The sequence below is a fragment of the Dromaius novaehollandiae genome, chromosome 1 (genome assembly GCF_036370855.1).
Source record: "Dromaius novaehollandiae isolate bDroNov1 chromosome 1, bDroNov1.hap1, whole genome shotgun sequence".
NCBI classification, from domain to species: domain Eukaryota; kingdom Metazoa; phylum Chordata; class Aves; order Casuariiformes; family Dromaiidae; genus Dromaius; species Dromaius novaehollandiae.
In genome coordinates, this window is record NC_088098.1 from 72,638,582 (window position 1) to 72,655,595 (window position 17,014).

The 17,014-nt window shown below is 42.8% G+C and overlaps 2 protein-coding genes across 12 annotated transcripts in view; both read left to right on the forward strand.

The window, feature by feature from the left end:
- PPFIBP1 (PPFIA binding protein 1) overlaps positions 1 to 8,699 on the forward strand; it is a 123,405-nt gene extending 114,706 nt beyond the window's left edge. For all 11 annotated transcript variants that reach the window (XM_064516409.1, XM_064516415.1, XM_064516430.1 and 8 more), the window contains 6 exons: positions 1,415 to 1,537; positions 2,816 to 2,941; positions 3,787 to 3,975; positions 4,537 to 4,716; positions 5,039 to 5,104; positions 5,990 to 8,699. In XM_064516409.1, coding sequence (XP_064372479.1) covers positions 1,415 to 1,537; positions 2,816 to 2,941; positions 3,787 to 3,975; positions 4,537 to 4,716; positions 5,039 to 5,104; positions 5,990 to 6,076 — 771 coding nt within the window. In that variant the 3' untranslated portion in view covers positions 6,077 to 8,699. The remainder of the gene's footprint in view (positions 1 to 1,414; positions 1,538 to 2,815; positions 2,942 to 3,786; positions 3,976 to 4,536; positions 4,717 to 5,038; positions 5,105 to 5,989) is intronic.
- Positions 8,700 to 8,801: 102 nt separating this feature from the next.
- Positions 8,802 to 13,904, forward strand: REP15 (RAB15 effector protein). Its single transcript, XM_026114108.2, is given in 3 exon segments — positions 8,802 to 9,734; positions 11,185 to 11,600; positions 11,603 to 13,904. Coding segments are annotated over 2 exon segments (744 nt in total). The 5' UTR covers positions 8,802 to 9,734; positions 11,185 to 11,281; the 3' UTR covers positions 12,028 to 13,904.
- The last annotated feature ends 3,110 nt before the right edge of the window (positions 13,905 to 17,014 follow it).

Genomic DNA, 17,014 nt, shown 5'->3' on the forward strand with positions numbered 1-17,014 from the left:
CCTGCTTGCTACTGTAGTCACAAAGGCAGAATTCATCTCACCCAGCCCTTGATGTGTAAAATCGAACCACTCAGTCTAAGGCAGTTGTCCGCACCCTGTTGTCATTTCTTGGCATGGGATGAATTGTCCTCAGGAGATGCCCAGCTCTCTCCATTGTGGCTGGTGGGAGCCTGGATAGCTGGTCTGCGTGAGCTATGAACTGAGTCCCTCAGTGAGATTAATGTGCGAGTAAAAAAACATTGCGAGGATCAAGCTTCTGGAGAACGAACAAGCTGTTTTCATTAGTATTGCTGATGCCTCGCATGGAAGAGCATGGCTTTGTCTTCTTATTTTGTAAAAAGATGAGATGCCCGTCATTTTTAGAGCATTTTTCCTGCTAAACACTCCCATCACAGGCATTTTACAGAATGTGAATTTGCTGCTCGTGTGCAAGGGCTAAGTGGACGTTGCTGCACAACCATAGGCTTGGGCATGTTAGCCCAGCAGTGTGAGATGGGTGGATTTACAAGGCAGCTGCTACTCTCTGGGAACTGCTGGGCGCGTGCTCTCGCTCTGTGATATATGAGAAGTAGCTCATCCCTCACTGAAAATGACGTGATGTAAATCTGCAGACAGTTTGTCTTGTGTTGCCTTGTCATGGAGTCAAATTCCAGATAGTCTGCATGTTTGTGTCCCCGGCACACGCGCTGATGCAAAGAATTGGTGGTCCTGGCCAGCATTTCCTCATGCACTCAGACTGGTAGAAGGTGCCTGCACAAGAGAGGATCTAGCCAGTGATGGTGCACTGAGGCCACAAGCAACTTCAAGCAAGGCTCTCAGCAGCCTTTGTATGGTTGTCCTTTCCCTCCTTAGTGACTTACGGCGAGTTCGTATTGTCGGTCACTGAGCTGTTTGTTCCATTACTTGTGACAAGCATTTTGAAAAAACACTTATCTGCCATTGTGGGCTTCCTCTTTTTCTTTTTTCTTTTAACCATACAGGATGCTTTGTTTTTTATGGTCAATTTGTTGTTTTCAGTTAAACTTTTAGCTGAATGTTTGTGGTATTGAGACTTTTGACTGAATTAAATTAGTACATCAAATGAGATTGCTGTACTGTGTTTGGAAAGCTGTTCTGTCTCTAGTTGGATTGCTGAGGATGCATCCTCACCCTCTTTCCTCATCGTTGCCCCAGATGTCTTGCATTAAGCTCTACAGCGTATGTGAAGAACATTACCCAGGAGCTGGTACACAAGAAGTTTTTATTTGGGGAGGGGATAGTTTAATATTAGCCACATATCTTAAATATTAAAAACTTACCCAGTATGTGTCAGATGTGGCATTTTAAGCCAGAAACCTAAGCTGTCTCCTCCAGGCAGGTGTTGGTTCCATTAGTAAGTGCGTTCATTTATTAATTCCCCCTTGCTCTTCCACAGGATGACTTGCTGTCCTTGAAAGTTGTTAGCGTCCTCCACCATCTCAGCATCAAAAGAGCCATTCAGGTTCTGCGAATAAATAACTTCGAACCCAACTGTCTGCGCCGGAGGCCATCTGATGAGGTACTGTTTTAAGACTAAATTGTGAAGAGGATTCCTCTAGGGTTCTTATCCTGGTATCTCTGACTGTTCCTGCCTTGCCCCTTCCTTCTTTATTGGCTGTTTTCTGTTTCATCTTCATTTTCCTTTCCCTCAATCTGTTTTTCCAACTTTTCTGTCCTGCCTTCTCCATCTGAAACGCCACTTTTGTTCCTCCACGAGCCGTGGCCCCGAGTCATATCCTCTTGCCAAATCTCCTCTTCCCTTTTTTAGTTAACAGTCAGCTGTTTTGGGCTAGTCTCTGATGTGCTGTCTGTAATGTAAATCATCTTCAACCTGATGCACAGTTGCCATGAGTCCTTGTGCAACTCTGTAAAATCTGTGGCTGTCTCCAGCTTTTCTGCGTAAGATGAGTTTGGTCCTGTTATCAGATGGGAAACTGCTGTCAGTTTGTTTTGGAAGCAGCGTATGCCAGATAGGGCAGTGATGAGTGGATGATGAGGCAAACCAGAGCCCTGGATTTAGATTCATGATGTGTATCCGCAAAAGACTCACAACAGCTTGCTGAGCTAGCTAATTTTCAGTTGTGCTGGTGGAAATTACAACTAATCCCGGTGCACTGCAGGATGAGCAAACTGTAGAGTAAGAGTAGTACAGGCCTGCCCACTGTGTTCACAGGCACAGCTCATATTATTTGTCTCAAGCTCCTGTAAGCATAATAGGAAACAAGATCACTTCCCAGTAGGATAAACACAAGCTGCCTTATGCATATGTCAGCTCCAGACTCAGAGTTATTAGAAAGATAAAATATTTCATGTTGTGAATTGGTCGCCACTTAAAACTGGCCAATTTCAAACCACACTACCTAGTTGAAAGTTTTGAGACTCTTCCTGTAACAATCACAAAAGCAGCAGAAAGGTGGCTTCGTATCAGTGTCTCACTAGTGTCACTATTTAAAGATTTAAGAGAACCAGACTCTGAGATGAAGAGGAAGCTTAGGAAACTCAGGAGAGCTCAGCTTATTGTGAATCCTGTGCAATGCAAAGATGCAACATTTCTGATGAAGGTGCAGTTTACATCTGCTCTGAAATCCTCCAGCGCTTGGGGAAGGATTGGGGTTTGGTGAAGACACATTGTCCAGCTTGGAAATGCTACAAGATAGCAATACAAAAAAGTGGGAGTTTTTCTCAAGTGCAGAGTGGGCATGTGTTCATTAAGGACAATAAAGATTTGTTTCAGTAAAGATTGGGGCTGAGACAGCTGAATTAGGAGGTCTGCTTGACTGCACATTCCTGTTCACAGAACAACATCACCCCTTCGGAGGTTACGCAGTGGACCAATCATCGCGTGATGGAGTGGTTACGCTCTGTTGATCTAGCAGAGTATGCACCTAATCTGCGGGGGAGTGGTGTGCATGGGGGACTGATGGTAAGGTTTCAAATAGGCTTTTCCATTTAATAGAAAAAAATTATGAATGAGTATCACTAGAACAAAGTTCTGACATCTTTGCTGCACACGCCTTTATTTTATCTTCGCATTTTGCTTAATAAGTCACTGTCAAAATTTGTTACCCTATTGTTTAAAAGACATTAATGTCGTGGCCAAAATTAGTTTGGGCAGCAATGGGTTTGATTACCTGGATTCCCCTCACGGTTTAATTTAGGTATGCCATTTTCTACCTCCTGCCCTATGATGCTGTACACTTCTGTCATGCTGTTAAATAGCCACCATTTTCCTTCCTAGATCTGAATGTGGTTTTCGTGTGTGAGGAACTCTTGATTCCCCTGTAAAATTTATGATTTCAATGCCAAGCCAGCATTGTGTTTAATTGCTCTAGCCTCAGATGCTCCAGGCGAGAGACTCCAATTTGCAGAAGCTTATTGTGGTGTTTGAGAAATACATCCCTTCTCCAAATTTTTAAGACTGTTTATTTTTCATCATTCCTCTGGCTACATTTTCCAGAAAAAAGAGGCTGGTGGGTAAATATTTTGTGACAGCTTCACACGTGGCATGAGCTAATGATTTATCTGTTCCTTTCTTCTTACCTGCCAGTTTGTTCCTATTTAGAACTGAAGAAAGAAATCCTGGAGGTAGCATTTTATGAATCCTGTAACTAGTTAATTCTCATATGTCCATTTGTTGTGTATTTCCTCTAAAACACAAACAAAACCACCTTAAAGTGACCAGAGGAAGAGAGGCATACCTGTTGATGTATTTGAGACCTCTTCAAACAGTAAAGACTTCAGCTGGGTTCTCTGTGGTCTGGTTAATAGGTTTTTGAGCCTCGTTTCAATGTAGAAACCATGGCACAGTTGCTGAACATCCCACCAAACAAGACGCTGCTGAGACGGCACTTGGCAACTCATTTCAACCTACTTATTGGTCAAGAGGCTCAGCAGCAGAAACGCGAAGCCATGGAGTCCCCAGACTACGTCCTCTTAACAGCGACTGCCAAAGTAAAGGTAGGTCGCTTGTTCTGGATCTGTGCATGAGCTTCTAGGCAGACGTTAAGATCTCCAGTGTGCTCATTTTATCCATGTTTGGGGTGCAATTCAGTAAGGTCTAAGAAAGGGGCTGGTTTACTAATAAAAGCATTAGAGCAGGAATCAGTGGATCGGGGTTTGATTCTTGTGTCTACCATAAACACGCTGTGTCTCAGCTCCTCATGTGCAGACAAGAGGTAGCACTCTTGTGTGTCGTCCTTCTGTTTGTACTGTAAGGTGTCCAGGACAGAGACTGTCTCTTACTACTTACATGCTTGTGCTTTAGTGCCATAGGGTTCTGATCTCATTTGGGATCCTGTGAATGCTGTCGTCTAACTCGGGAGAATGAGGTTACATATCTTATTCTTTCAGATATAACTGTTGTGAAATATGACTCTGCAAAAGATCTTTGTTATGAAAGCAGTGGGGTTTTGACCCCTCTTCATCTGCTTACGTTGAAACACCGAATGCAAGAGTAAGAGATTTGTTAATTCTTTATCAATTGTCTAACTTCCTATCAATTTTCTCTTCATTCATAAGCCAAAGAAACTTGCCTTCAGCAATTTTGGGAGTTTGAGGAAGAAGAAGCAGGATGATGTGGAAGAGTATGTATGTCCTATGGAACTGGGGCAGGCGTCTGGAAGTGTGTCAAAGAAGGGTTTTAAGTCTGGCCTGGATATCCGAGTATATGACGATGACGATTTGGACAGGCTGGAACAGGTAAAACACTTCTAACAGTTTGGAGTCATTGGCTGTGTGTTGTCAGGTTCGATGGAAAACCTTCCTTTTTCGGTGCCCTTTGATGTGGCCCATGGAAGCCGTGACTTCTCACAGTTGCACAGCACCACAAACACATGTCTCTTGACACGAAGTTCAAGCTGTGACTGCAGCATCTTTAGTCTGTTATAAAAGTCCTCTTCCCTCCTGACAGGACACACTTCTCCCTTGCTCTGACCATGTATGGTGTAATCAAGCAGTTGTATTTTTTGCTGCACTGTGTATTAGCACAAAATTTATGTCTCCCATTATCTGTTTCTTGTAGATGGAAGATTCAGAAGGGACAGTGAGGCAAATAGGAGCATTTTCTGAAGGCATCAACAACTTGACAGTAAGCCCTAGAAGTGGGATCTGTGGAATAAGAGCTCTGTTTTTCTAAGATTAGTCTAAAACCCTTGGCAGTCTCTGGTATTAAATAGTCATCCTGAGTTATCTCTGAACATGCTAAATACAACTTTTCTTTGCTATTAGTGGTGGGTTGGCAGCTGAGTTTTGTAGTTTTGGGCGCAACTGCTTTGATGGATTTCAGTGCATAGTGGGACTCGCTGAGTGTTTAGATGAGGTGAAACACCACTGGTCTTTGAGGACTGCAGGATGTAAAATACTGCGCAAATTCAATATAGTGAAGCCTCATCTAAGCAAGGGGTCAGATGAGGTCCTTTTTTCTCACAGGGGCAGAGAGGAGAAGAAAAATTCAAGGGTCAGGAAGATGTCCACGCGTGCTGGCTGGGGGCCCGGGGACCACTGCCCCATGCTCGCGAGCCCCTTGCAGCGCCTAACCCTGCAGCTCCGGGGGCGAGGGGTTCCCGGTACGCGACGCTAGCATGCCCTGGGCGACGGGTTGCCAACAGAGGGCTCCTGCATGTTTTCTTGGTGGAAGGGACTCCCCAGCCTGCGCTCTGCGAGCTGCTTGTGCCAGCAGGGCTGGGACTGAGCCATAAATTGACCAGGGAACCAATGTGTGTTAAAAATCTCTTCCTTCTTCCCACTGTTTGTTTTGTCGGTGGGTTATTTTGCGGCTGGCGTGATCCCCCGACCGAGGCCTCGGTGCAGCCATAAAAAGCAGAGAGGGCAAGTCCAGAGGGAGAGAACAAAGCGATGGCCGGCAGCACTCACGGCGATGTTTGCCGCCAGGCACGAGCCCGGACAGTTTCTAGTTGTGTTGGTTTTAGTTGTGAGTGCCTGAACCTTGACTGTTCCCTCATTTCCTTTCTAGCACATGTTAAAAGAAGATGAAATGTTTAAAGACTTTACGACTCGCTCTCCTAGCACCAGTATAACAGATGAGGACTCCAACGTGTGACAGTAACCACGGGGCACTGATAAAGGCTCACTTTCCTACGTGCAAGAAACATCATTATTATTTGTGATGAGCAACAGATCATGTACATTACATTGCTCTTGCTTCTGTTTGTTAGAAGTGATATTGGGGGGTGGAGAATTAAAAAAAAAAGAAAAAGAAAAAAAGGTGCCTACTTTAAAGTTGCCATAAGAAACACCCAGACACTGGTGAATGCTAATTGTTTTTACTATATTTAATGTACAAATTGATGATATGTTTCAGAGTGTTGCATTTAAATTTACATGTTATCATAATGCTCCTTTTGCGTAGTCATTTCCTGAGGTATTCCTTTACACTGTTCCAAGATAACACAAGATGTTAGGTAGAAATATTGCATCTGTAGATGTCGTGCATCAGCTTTCTCTAGGGTATCAGCTGAGAAAAGATGTCATTGCTGTCCTTTTCAAATGGATTTGTCCAGCACAAATACCAGTTCTGCCTTTCCCACAGTATCCAACATAGGAGTTTAGTTATTTGTGCCCTGCATAATCTCCCAGGTAACTCTTAACTGTTGCTCTTATTTTTATACTGTTTTATATTAAAAAAAAAAAAAAAAGAGGAAAGTATATGAAGTACATATAAAAGCAGAAATTTAAATTTTGTGACATAGAGTGATGGAAAGCTTGAGATATGGGGGAAGGGGAAAGCGTTGTAAAAAGATTATCCCAGTTTGCATACCAGCTGGTTACTGGAAAAGGCAGGCTGACCTTTGGAACTGTTTGCTTTCTTTCCTTTTTGCAAAGTGCACAGTTTAATGATCTTCCATTTTGGGGTGAAGCAGTTATAAAACATATTTCCTCTTGCAGTGACTCTTTCAGTAACTGCAGATTTAAAAGCGTCTTCTTTCTTGCTCCCAGCAGCAGTTTAGCATTCAGACAAGGTTATTAACACTTCTGTGACTTCAAAATATTCTGGAGAATTTTCCTCTTGAAGTTGAGAGTACTCCTTGCATATGGAAGGGATATTTCTGTGCTGTGACTAACGTAAAGATGGTGTAGTTGCAAAAAAGTAAAGTTATATAGAGAAATGTATAGGAAATATATTATTTCATAATATTAAACCTAAGGTGGGGCTTTTCCTCAAAAAATCAAATATCAAACATGTTGCTCATCATTTTACCTTCTTAAAGCACAAGTCTGTTCTGCTTTGAAGATCAGATTTCATAAATCGTAACTAGCCAGTGGATATCTTTTGTCAGACTTTCTGTATTACAAGGTGTCCTAGCCAAAAGCAAACAAAAAAGTAACTCTGTTTGTTGAAATGGTCATTTGTATGGTGCTGAATGTTGCATGTATTTTAGCACAATGGCATGATGCTTCTTTGCTTTGTACAGGAAAAAAACACAGCTAGAATTGTTCCTTGCAATGTTGTTTTGCTTTAACAGGAGTTTGTCACTCATTTCATCACTATTTTTGTTGGAAGGGAGACTGTTTTTGACACATCACTTATATGGGATAAAGGATGTTAGATTTGTGCTGACTTTGGTATTCCTGAAATATTGTTACCAAAGTTAGGAAAGGAAGAAAGATTCTTTAAGGAGTTTCAGAGATGCCCTCATCAGATGCTGGGGTAGATTGGAGACATATTCTACCATTATATTATTATAAGCTTATAAGCTATTACCAGTCTGGTTCCTTGAAGGATGTGTAGTTTAGGCTATTATTTATGTACAGATGAAAAATTTGATGAGGACCAGTTGTGTTATATATAATGTCAAGTGCTGCCATTTTCTCTTTCATAACTGGAGCCAGGCAAACAGTCCATAATGTACTCAGAAAATAGTTTATACCACTTACGGGTTGTCTACAAAAAGATCACAACTGATATATTATTCAACATTTCTGACTAAACAATATCCACAAATAATTTGCATATTCCTCTGCAGTTTTGCAAGTGCTTGAGCTATTTTAGGCAGATATATCACATTCTGTAAGGCTTAGTGACAGCTTTCAGGTGCAAATACCTGTGATGCAATACACGGCTTGCTTTCTGTGAATAATCTGCAATATGGTTGTTATTTACATGTAAGTTGGGCTTGGGACTCTGCTCTGCCAAATGTTGCAGAAGCAGCAGAAGTCGTGGTGTGGGCTTCTGAGCAAAGCGTCCCAGGATACTCACTCTTCTAGCAGACTCTCTGGCTAGTCAACGTGACGACTGGATATTCACAGGAAAAAAAGGGGCTAGTGACACAATATTACATACTGAAGTAGCCACAAACAAATATTCTCAGAAAGATTTCATTTAAATCCAGTGCTGTTAATGAGCGTATCAACAATTGCATATGAACATTTGTTTTTAAGTCCAGTGTAAATAGAATTCTATTCAGAACAATCCTTTTCTGCATTTACTGGTTGGAAAACAGGTTGTCCCTTCAAAGCTACCTATCATCTGAACTTTGATTTTTTTTTTTTTTTTTAATGGGGGTATAATATGAAAGCAAGTGATAAAAGTCCAGAAGTTAACATGCACGTGTGCACACATTTGGTACCATTGTGGTATTTTAATTCGTGTGTTTTTGAAGAGGGCAGCATAACTACTGTGTATTGCCATGTAAAATCCAATAAAACCTTTGGAAAATGCCAAATGTTTCTGGAAGCTAGTAATTTTTAAATGTATCACTTTTTTTCTTCTTAGTTTCCTAGGAAGCTTTTTTTTTCCCCCCCTCTTTGAAAGGCAAAGGGAGGAGAGGGGGCAGACAAAATTGCAGAGGCTTTGTGTATTTGTTCATTTGTGTGTGATGCCTGCAGAAAAGGTCAGCTATCACCTAAGGAATCGACTATCCCAAGTCTTTTTTACTTATTTCTGAGGTCCGGATACAAACTAGCTTGGGCTGTTTGGAAGCGTGTGATGAGATAGTACCTTCTCAGCTGCCTGTTGCCCGCTCCTCAGTGAGTCCACGCGGGGGCTGAGAGACCAGCCCGGGCCGTCACCGCTGTAAAGGGGAGGATGTCTCTGCTCCCCAGTGTCCATCACCCTGCTGCGCACAGCGGTGGGCAGAAAGGCTGCTGTGCTGTTGCCTCTGTGTATCGGCATGCGATGCCAGTGGCCTTGCAACAGGTTCCCTTGCGTGGGTGGCACAGACTGACCCATCTCGGAAGGGCTCGTTGGAGCTCCTCTGGCAGCCCCTCGTTCTTCATGTTTAGGTGGGCACCCGGTCTCTTGAACATGGTACTGCAGCAGACATCGGCTGCCAAAACTATTTTTATATTTAGCCTTTCTACAGAGGAGCTCTAATTTGCCAACAGGAATTAAGCTTCCTCAAACTCTGTTTTGTTGCTAGGATGCAAGCACAAATGATGATAAATGTTTTGTCCAGTGTAGCCCAGATAACAGACCAGAAAATACAGAACTCCTGTCTTTTCTTCTGTTCTTTGTTCCTGGGCACAAGATCAACGTGCCTCTGTGAACACAAAATAAGCACTTTGAAAGCTAGACTATAATAAATATTTGTTGTCTTTTTACAGTGATGAGCAAAAGAAGATAGAAGATACATACCCATAGAGAGCTTGGGGAGATAAAGCCCAGCATTTTCTGTTCACTTAAAATATATATATATTTAGAAATGGAGAAGGAATCTGGAATAACCTCTGGAATAACTCTTCTGATTTCCCTCCATTAGGTATTGTTGTATTCCCTCTAGCAGAGAAGTTGCGCTTACTTGACTTGCATGTTTTTATACCTTGCACTGCTTTGTCATTGTGAATGTTTAGTGCATACTTCATGCTTCACCTTAGTACTTTAGCATTTTCATTTGCAGCAAGATCTTCTTCCTCCCAAGTGAAGATAGTAATCTTTGAGGCAGCTGTGAAAATGGAAGCAAAACCTTTGAAGTTGCCAATATATTTGGAGCCCTGGTCAGGAAGGAGAGAGTATTAGGTGCTGAGGAACCCATAAGTGAAAAGGAATAGAAATTAGAGTTAAGATCAAATATAACAGAACAAGAAAAAGGTGGTGTGCCCTTTCACTGTAGCTACGAGATCGCAAAGGAGCTCTGGAGTGGAGACCTGGCCCGTGGCACATTTGAAGAACTGTGGAAGAAAAAAAACAAGTGTGTAGGACATGATCTGTCTCCTGGAGAGGGGAGATCCTAGGGCAGAGGAGTGACTGACAAGCCTGTGTGCCTGAGAAGGAGTTTCCCCAGTGGTGGTAGGAATGCAAAGGCATCTGCTAACAGAAGAGATCAAATGAGAGGTTTTGAGCAATTAGGGGAGAGGGAGCAGAAGAAAGAGAGGTTCTCGGGTTTTCTTCTTCATTCAAAATGAAGAGGAGGAGGAAGAGCTTAGTTGCAACAGGACAGAGTATGTTTTTCAAGAATGCTGGTGAGGTCTGGGCAAATGAGGAGAATTCTTGTAATGGAGAATTAGGCACCAGCCGCACCCAGAACTGAACAGGGTTCCTGCCTGCAGCGTGCTGCAGCAGTAACCCCCATTCCAGCTTTTGCAGTTAGGAAGACTGCATTCTGTAAGGTTAAGAAGCCTGTTTATTTTTAGATTTTGTTAGATATTTGATAGTCTTGCGTGGTGGTGCATTGACTAGCCGTTGTTCCCTGAGATAATCTAATTATATGTGGCAATAGTACAAGCTTCTTAAGGGAGCCAGAAGTCCAACTGAGTCTGTGTGTGTTGTCATGGCACAGTTAATGCCACTGACATTAATGGCAGTTAATACATGCAAGCAGCCCGGCCAAAACAGACCACCACACCATTTCCTGTACCCTCTAGATTTCTTCTGGTTTGGATGCTCACTGGGTCTCTTGATGCCTAAAAATAATAATAATAATAATAGATTCATGCCTGGGAACCATGCCAATCAAATAGTTTCTTTATAATAGTCCTAGAAGTAGAATGAGATAAGATCAGTTAAACAAATGGTGCTAGAATTAAGGAAAACAAACAGAGATGAGTTCAGTAGGTGTTACAGCTCCTCAGCCTGTTGGCTAGTCTCTGTTCAGAGAGCTGCAACACCTACTGAACTCCAGAACAGCAGCTTGTTAACACAGCTTGGCTCTGCCACTGGCATGACTTTTATCCAGAAGGTAACAGGTAATAACCACTGTGCATATTTAATAGGTATGAGTGTGCCCAGCGACTACAGAGCCTTCCCTGGAAAAGGAAGGGACTTCCCTGAGCCATTCTGTATGCAGAAAGATCTTCATTTGCACAGAAAATGGGCCAGAAAATATCACATGAAGACAAGCAGAACAAGGCTGAAAGTCTAGTAATCTGTGAAGTGTTCAGCCAAGGTGTGGTCCACGCGTCTCAAAGGCTGAAAGACTATCTTGGATTTGTAGATCCTCAGAGCAAATTCCACCCTGCCACAAACACTCTGAACGAGATCTTTTTGATCAACTTCAGCTTCTGTGTTGAAAAGGGAGTGGTGGAGTGCATCACAACCAGCAAAATGACCAAGCAGCACTCCTTGCTATTTGGGGTGGAGTGGATCTGGACTCTTTCTGGAGCTGACGGGCAAATCAAACTTACTTTGCTGGGCAGGCTTTACAGATGGCTGAGCTTTTCTGTAATGAAAGTGGACTGGCTGCTGCGTTCGATGAGAGCTGCAGGGAAGCCACGCTGGCAGATGAGCCATTCCAAAACCAAAGCAGGTTTGAGAAGCTGGCCAAGTTCTGCTGCCTGGTGGGACAGGATTGCCTGGGCTTGTTCATGTTTGGCGTGCCAGGGAAGCCTAAGGACATCCGCGGAGTCATGCTAGGCAGCATTGCCAAGGAAAAGCAAAAGTGCTGCCTGGCAGGCAAGAATGCTCTAAGGCAGTTTGTCATGAGTACTGACAGCTTCCTGCCCACAAATGAGATGCCAGAAAACCGTGTCTGCACAAAAAATGGACTGAAGGAGGTGGGCAATGTGTACATAAACTTTCTAAACCCACTTGTTAACAGCAATGGTTTTGTGCACTAGCTTACCAAAGGATGCTTGGGGCCGATTCTCCTTGCCGCCTAAGTCTTCTCTCAGTCCATCCTCTCCACCCCCTTGTTTCCCACCTTCCCCCTCCACCCATCACATTCCCTTAGATCATGCCTTGAGATCGGCAGAAGCCAAGATGATTCAGTCGCTCCAGGTTTTGAAACAACAGGATGTACCTGCCAGCAAATGTGTTTATAGAAGGCACGTAATTTTTCCAGAACATTTTTTGTTTGCCAGACATTAAGTCTTGCCTGAACGCAATGAAAGCCTTATCACCCCAAGCCTTTAGGAGTTCTCACTTGACTCATAGCCTTGTTATTGTGTGCATAGAAAAGGCAGCTTTGTTTGGTGTTCTTTTTTTTTAATAGGGGGTTGAGTCTGTAATAATGCAAATATATTGTTACTAATCGTAAGATTTGGAATGAGAGCGAAGGCCAATACACGGACTTGCTTAATAATGCAGTTCTGGAAGAGTGAGCTGCTTCATACTGAGGAGGAAAAGCCTTTCCCTGAGATAGAAATAGGCTATATGAAAAGACTACTACCTGCCTGTTAAAAATAAATCAGTGTGAGGCTACTGATTCTGTGACAAGAAGAGCTCAGCACAGGGAACCTGTTGAAGAAACACACGGGCAGCGTCAGCCCCTGCTGCAAAGCCTGTTCCTTCTAAGTGGCTGTGTCAGGTTAAGGTGTGGCAAAAAGCAGTGGTAGTTGCTAAAGGAAACTTGGGGAAACTAACAAACTGGGACAAAAACCTGGTCCTGGCAAAGTCAGTGAGAGTTTAGTCTGTCACATCAATGTAAGCAGGCTGCTGACCAGTCAGCGTAGCCAAATAGAAGTCTGTAGGAAGCAGAATTATTTCACTCTGAATTTGTTTCAGTATTTTAGCAGCTAATTGTATTTATGTAGTGAGTTATTCCGTTTCCCTTTGGTTTTAGTTGACAAGAGTTTCAGAATCTGATAAACAGTGAAAGGAAATATTGATCAATTTTCAAACTGGTAAATTCACTGACCTTGTTTATGGGCCACCGTGGCACCATACCCACTTACTCTGAAGTAACTTTGTTTGGTACATTGTCAATAGCTTTTGTGGCCACAAAATTCCATTGCAGATAGTTTTCTTATTTACTTCATTCATTTTATTTAACAGAATAAAAATAGTTTCAAAATGTCATTCATATTTTACTCTTTAATACTTGAGTTATAAAATGGTCAGCCTATGACAACTGAGAAATAAAGGCTGTTATTTACACAATTATAAAGAAAAAAAGGCATAAAGATGCCTCAGTAGCAATGCCAGCAGTCTTAGATTTCCATGAAGTCTGAACTGAAGCTAACAGGTGAACTGAGAATAAAAGCAAATAGGAAAGGAACAGAAATTTTTTGGCCAGTCACGAATGTGGCTTGGTATGGAGAGGGGAGGGCTTTTATTCTTGAAATAGTTCACTGACATACAGTTGCTATTACAGCTCCAGCATCATTGTATTTTTGTTTGTGTAGCAGGGTTTTAAGAGGACAGAGTGGATAACTCTGGTATTTTTACAAAGAAAGTATGTAAAGGTATAGCGATATATGCAGACAGTGAGGACTGTATGACCATCGGGGGGGGGGAGCTGTTTAAATAAACAGCATAGTCAGAATTCTAGCTGCGTTGATTGGTTCATAAATGACTAGCAGAAAAGCTTTGCTTTTCTATTAGATTAGATTATATCTGGTGCTCGTTTGGGAATTGCCTCTTAATTTATTCAATTCTATAAGAATGCTATCTCTGAAAAACTTGTCCATACTTCTTGGATTTGGGGAAATAAAGGGGAAAATCAAAATGATTTGACTATATAGAATTTGAATTATTAAAGTGATTAAAAGCTACACATGAGGGCAGCTGGTCATTCAATTCATATCCCCAAAGTTACTCTGGTACCTCAGATAGGTCGTGTTGGTTTGGCCCTTACTTGGGGGCACAGGCTACATTTCCCACAGTGCATCACCGTCCTCATCTCGTTGTCTTCTGGGCTTCAGCTCAGGAGCCCAGGCCCTCAGAGACAGTGGGAATTTGCCAAGAATCTGTACTACTACTAGTAATAATAATGGTGAAGATGCACAACAAAGTATTTACAATGTAAATTTGACTTTGCTCATTTATTCAGCCAAGCTGAACCATAGTCTCAGCTCAGGTGACTCAGAGCCATACCACATGCTTTTGTAACTGCACATGCATTTTACCAGGTAAATTGCTGACCGCAGGCTGTTTAATCCAATGGTAATTCATGTAATAGAGTTAGTAAAAGCAAAGATTATTTTGTTTTTTGCTTTCTTTGACAGTATTTGTTAATGAATGGTTTGGTTAATGCACGAAACTGCTGAGGATGAGCCAGTGAGCTTGTGTAAGGGTAGATCAGAGAAGAAAGGTTTCTGTCCAAACAGGAAACTTGCAGCAGCTGCTGCAACTAATTAACTTAGCCAGGTAATTCTTCAGAACAAGAAAATAAGTAGCAACAAAAACACTCTACCCCCACCCTTTTTAAATATAAGAGACTTTTTTTAATTTAAGATACATGCTTAGTATTTCTCCCCCAAGAAATAATAATTGAGATATTTGTGCAAACAAATGTGTGGGGGCTTTTTGTTTTGTTTTGTTTTGTTTTGTTTTTAAGCTGACCTGAGTACTCATGCTATTTCTGTTGTGCTGGAGTAGTTCTGTTTCCCCCCCCCCCCCCCCAAACCACCTAGAGGTGTTTTGGCTTTATTGAGTTTTCAGCTTGCAAGATGAGAAAAATACACAGTGAAAAACAGGTTTACACAGTGGTCTAGGCCACTTCTGGTTTTGAAACAGAATACTGGCTCAACCAAATAGGGCAGATGATTATTAGTGAAATGCCTCATGTCACACAGCACCTCTATTGCTCAGCTGCTCTCAGAGATGGTCACCTTAATCATGTCACCGTACACATAATGGTATTGTATTGATATGTATACTAATATATTCCATCATTACAAGCAACCACAGTATACATAACACCACTGCAATTGCTGGCTGGGGGGGGGGGGGGGGGGCAGGAACCTATATGCAAGTTTTCAAGCGCTAGTTACAGAGTTTCCAGGTAACATGAAAACACATTCTTTTAAACTCCCATCACCACTCAAGGGTGTCTCAGGGGCATCTCATCTCTGCGATGTGGCACAGTCTCATGTCAGGGTAGTGAGTCTGGCAATACACTAGGGGTTGGAGAGGGAGGGAATAAGCCCACAAGTTGGGTTGACACAGCTGCTGCAGAGAATATTTCAGGAGGTATTTTCGGGGGGGGGAGGGAGCTGCCAGAGCGCTTCTGGGAACTAGATGAAATGCTCTGGGACTGGCCTGCTCAAGGGGCTGGGGCAGTAGCACCACATGAGATGCTGGTGGATAAAGTCTACCACACGTTATTTGACTGATTAGAAGTGCTTTAACTAGCTGCATGCACAAGCTCTTACAGCACATTGCTGGGAGGCAGGCACTGGCCAGACAAAGGAAAGCAGTCTGATGCAGCACAGCTTGTGAGTAAAAGAGTAGAGTGCTACACACTGATGGAGGCAGAGCTGTTTGAAAACAGTGTCCTATGCTGTTAGTTCAAACTGTGGGAGGGCAAGCCGGGCAAGATCTCCAGAACTACTACACACTGGGTAGTGCTACCTCTACCCCATTAGGCTGTTTGAGCACAGAAAATTACATTTCCCTGCTGCTGTCTCTGCTGTTTTGTTGCCAGCCTTGAGTCCTCCCACAGCCTCCTCCCTGCCGCACGTGTGAGAAGTCACAAAAAGAAGGAAAAGCTATACTGACTGCCCAAGCCATCCACCTCCTATTCCTCCCTCCCTGCTGAGGCAGGTTCAAGAGGAGAAAGGGCCATCAACACTGCATGGCTCCTCTCCATAAACCAATTATTTTTACCAGAAAAATCTGGACAAGCACACTATTAAACCACCTGTACCTCCCCATCTGGCCCACTGTGCCTTAAAAGATCAAAGCATACGGAGACTCCCTCAGCAACTAGACATGGGGGAATCCAGGCCAGATGAGGACTTGCTCAGGGCAACTGGTTACTGCCCCGCACCTATGCCAGGCCCCAGACCTGAGAGCTGCTTGCAGCAGTGGTGCAGGCCCAGGCTGACCCCGAAGCTGCCTGCAGAGCTGGCACTGGAAGGCAGAAACAGCTATGCCTGCTGCACCACAAGAAAGAGCACAGGCTCACAACCCAACTAAAGCAGTGAGATTAAGGACTGTCTCATTTCTTACCTCCTTCCTCTCAGATCCTCTGTTGCAAAGAGGAAACAGCACCTCAGAGAAAAAGCCCTGATGTATGTCTTCACTATTTGTGAGGCCTATCTACCTCTGTACAGCAGTAAGTGAAGGGGACCCAACTCTGGTGGAGGCAAAGCAGCAGCAGGAGGCCTTTTGATCCTATTTCTCTTGGTCAACTTTCCACAAAATGCTGTTCATGCAGGCAGTTCATGTTTCTTCAGCTGCTGTGTAATATTGTAAAAGAGGCTGGCAGCACTCAGCCTGTCTCGTCAGAAAATAGAGGAATGCCCACATTCTCTGTAAGACAGATGAATTGGCTCAAAGAATCATAAAAGTAGCAAAAATGACCTTTATGACTTATCTGTTTAAATGCTGTTGTACAGGACTACAAAACAAAAGGGACCAGGATCCAGTTTTATTTCAGTAAATTATATATATCTATAAAAAAATTTTTTTTTCATAAAAGAGCTACATGTTCACAAGGAAGACGTACAAAATCAAGATAATAAGAATATATTGGAGTGGTTGAGGAAAGAGGAGAAGCATGTTTACTCCCTGAGCTGGCATCCAAATATAGCAGTCTTCACCAAACTCAGGCAAAGGAACAGATAGACAAGCACTTAGGTAATTAAAGCAAACAAACAGACTTTTTTTGAACTTTCACTTTCTAGAGAGTGTTTTAAAATTATAGTGTGCCTCTCAAGA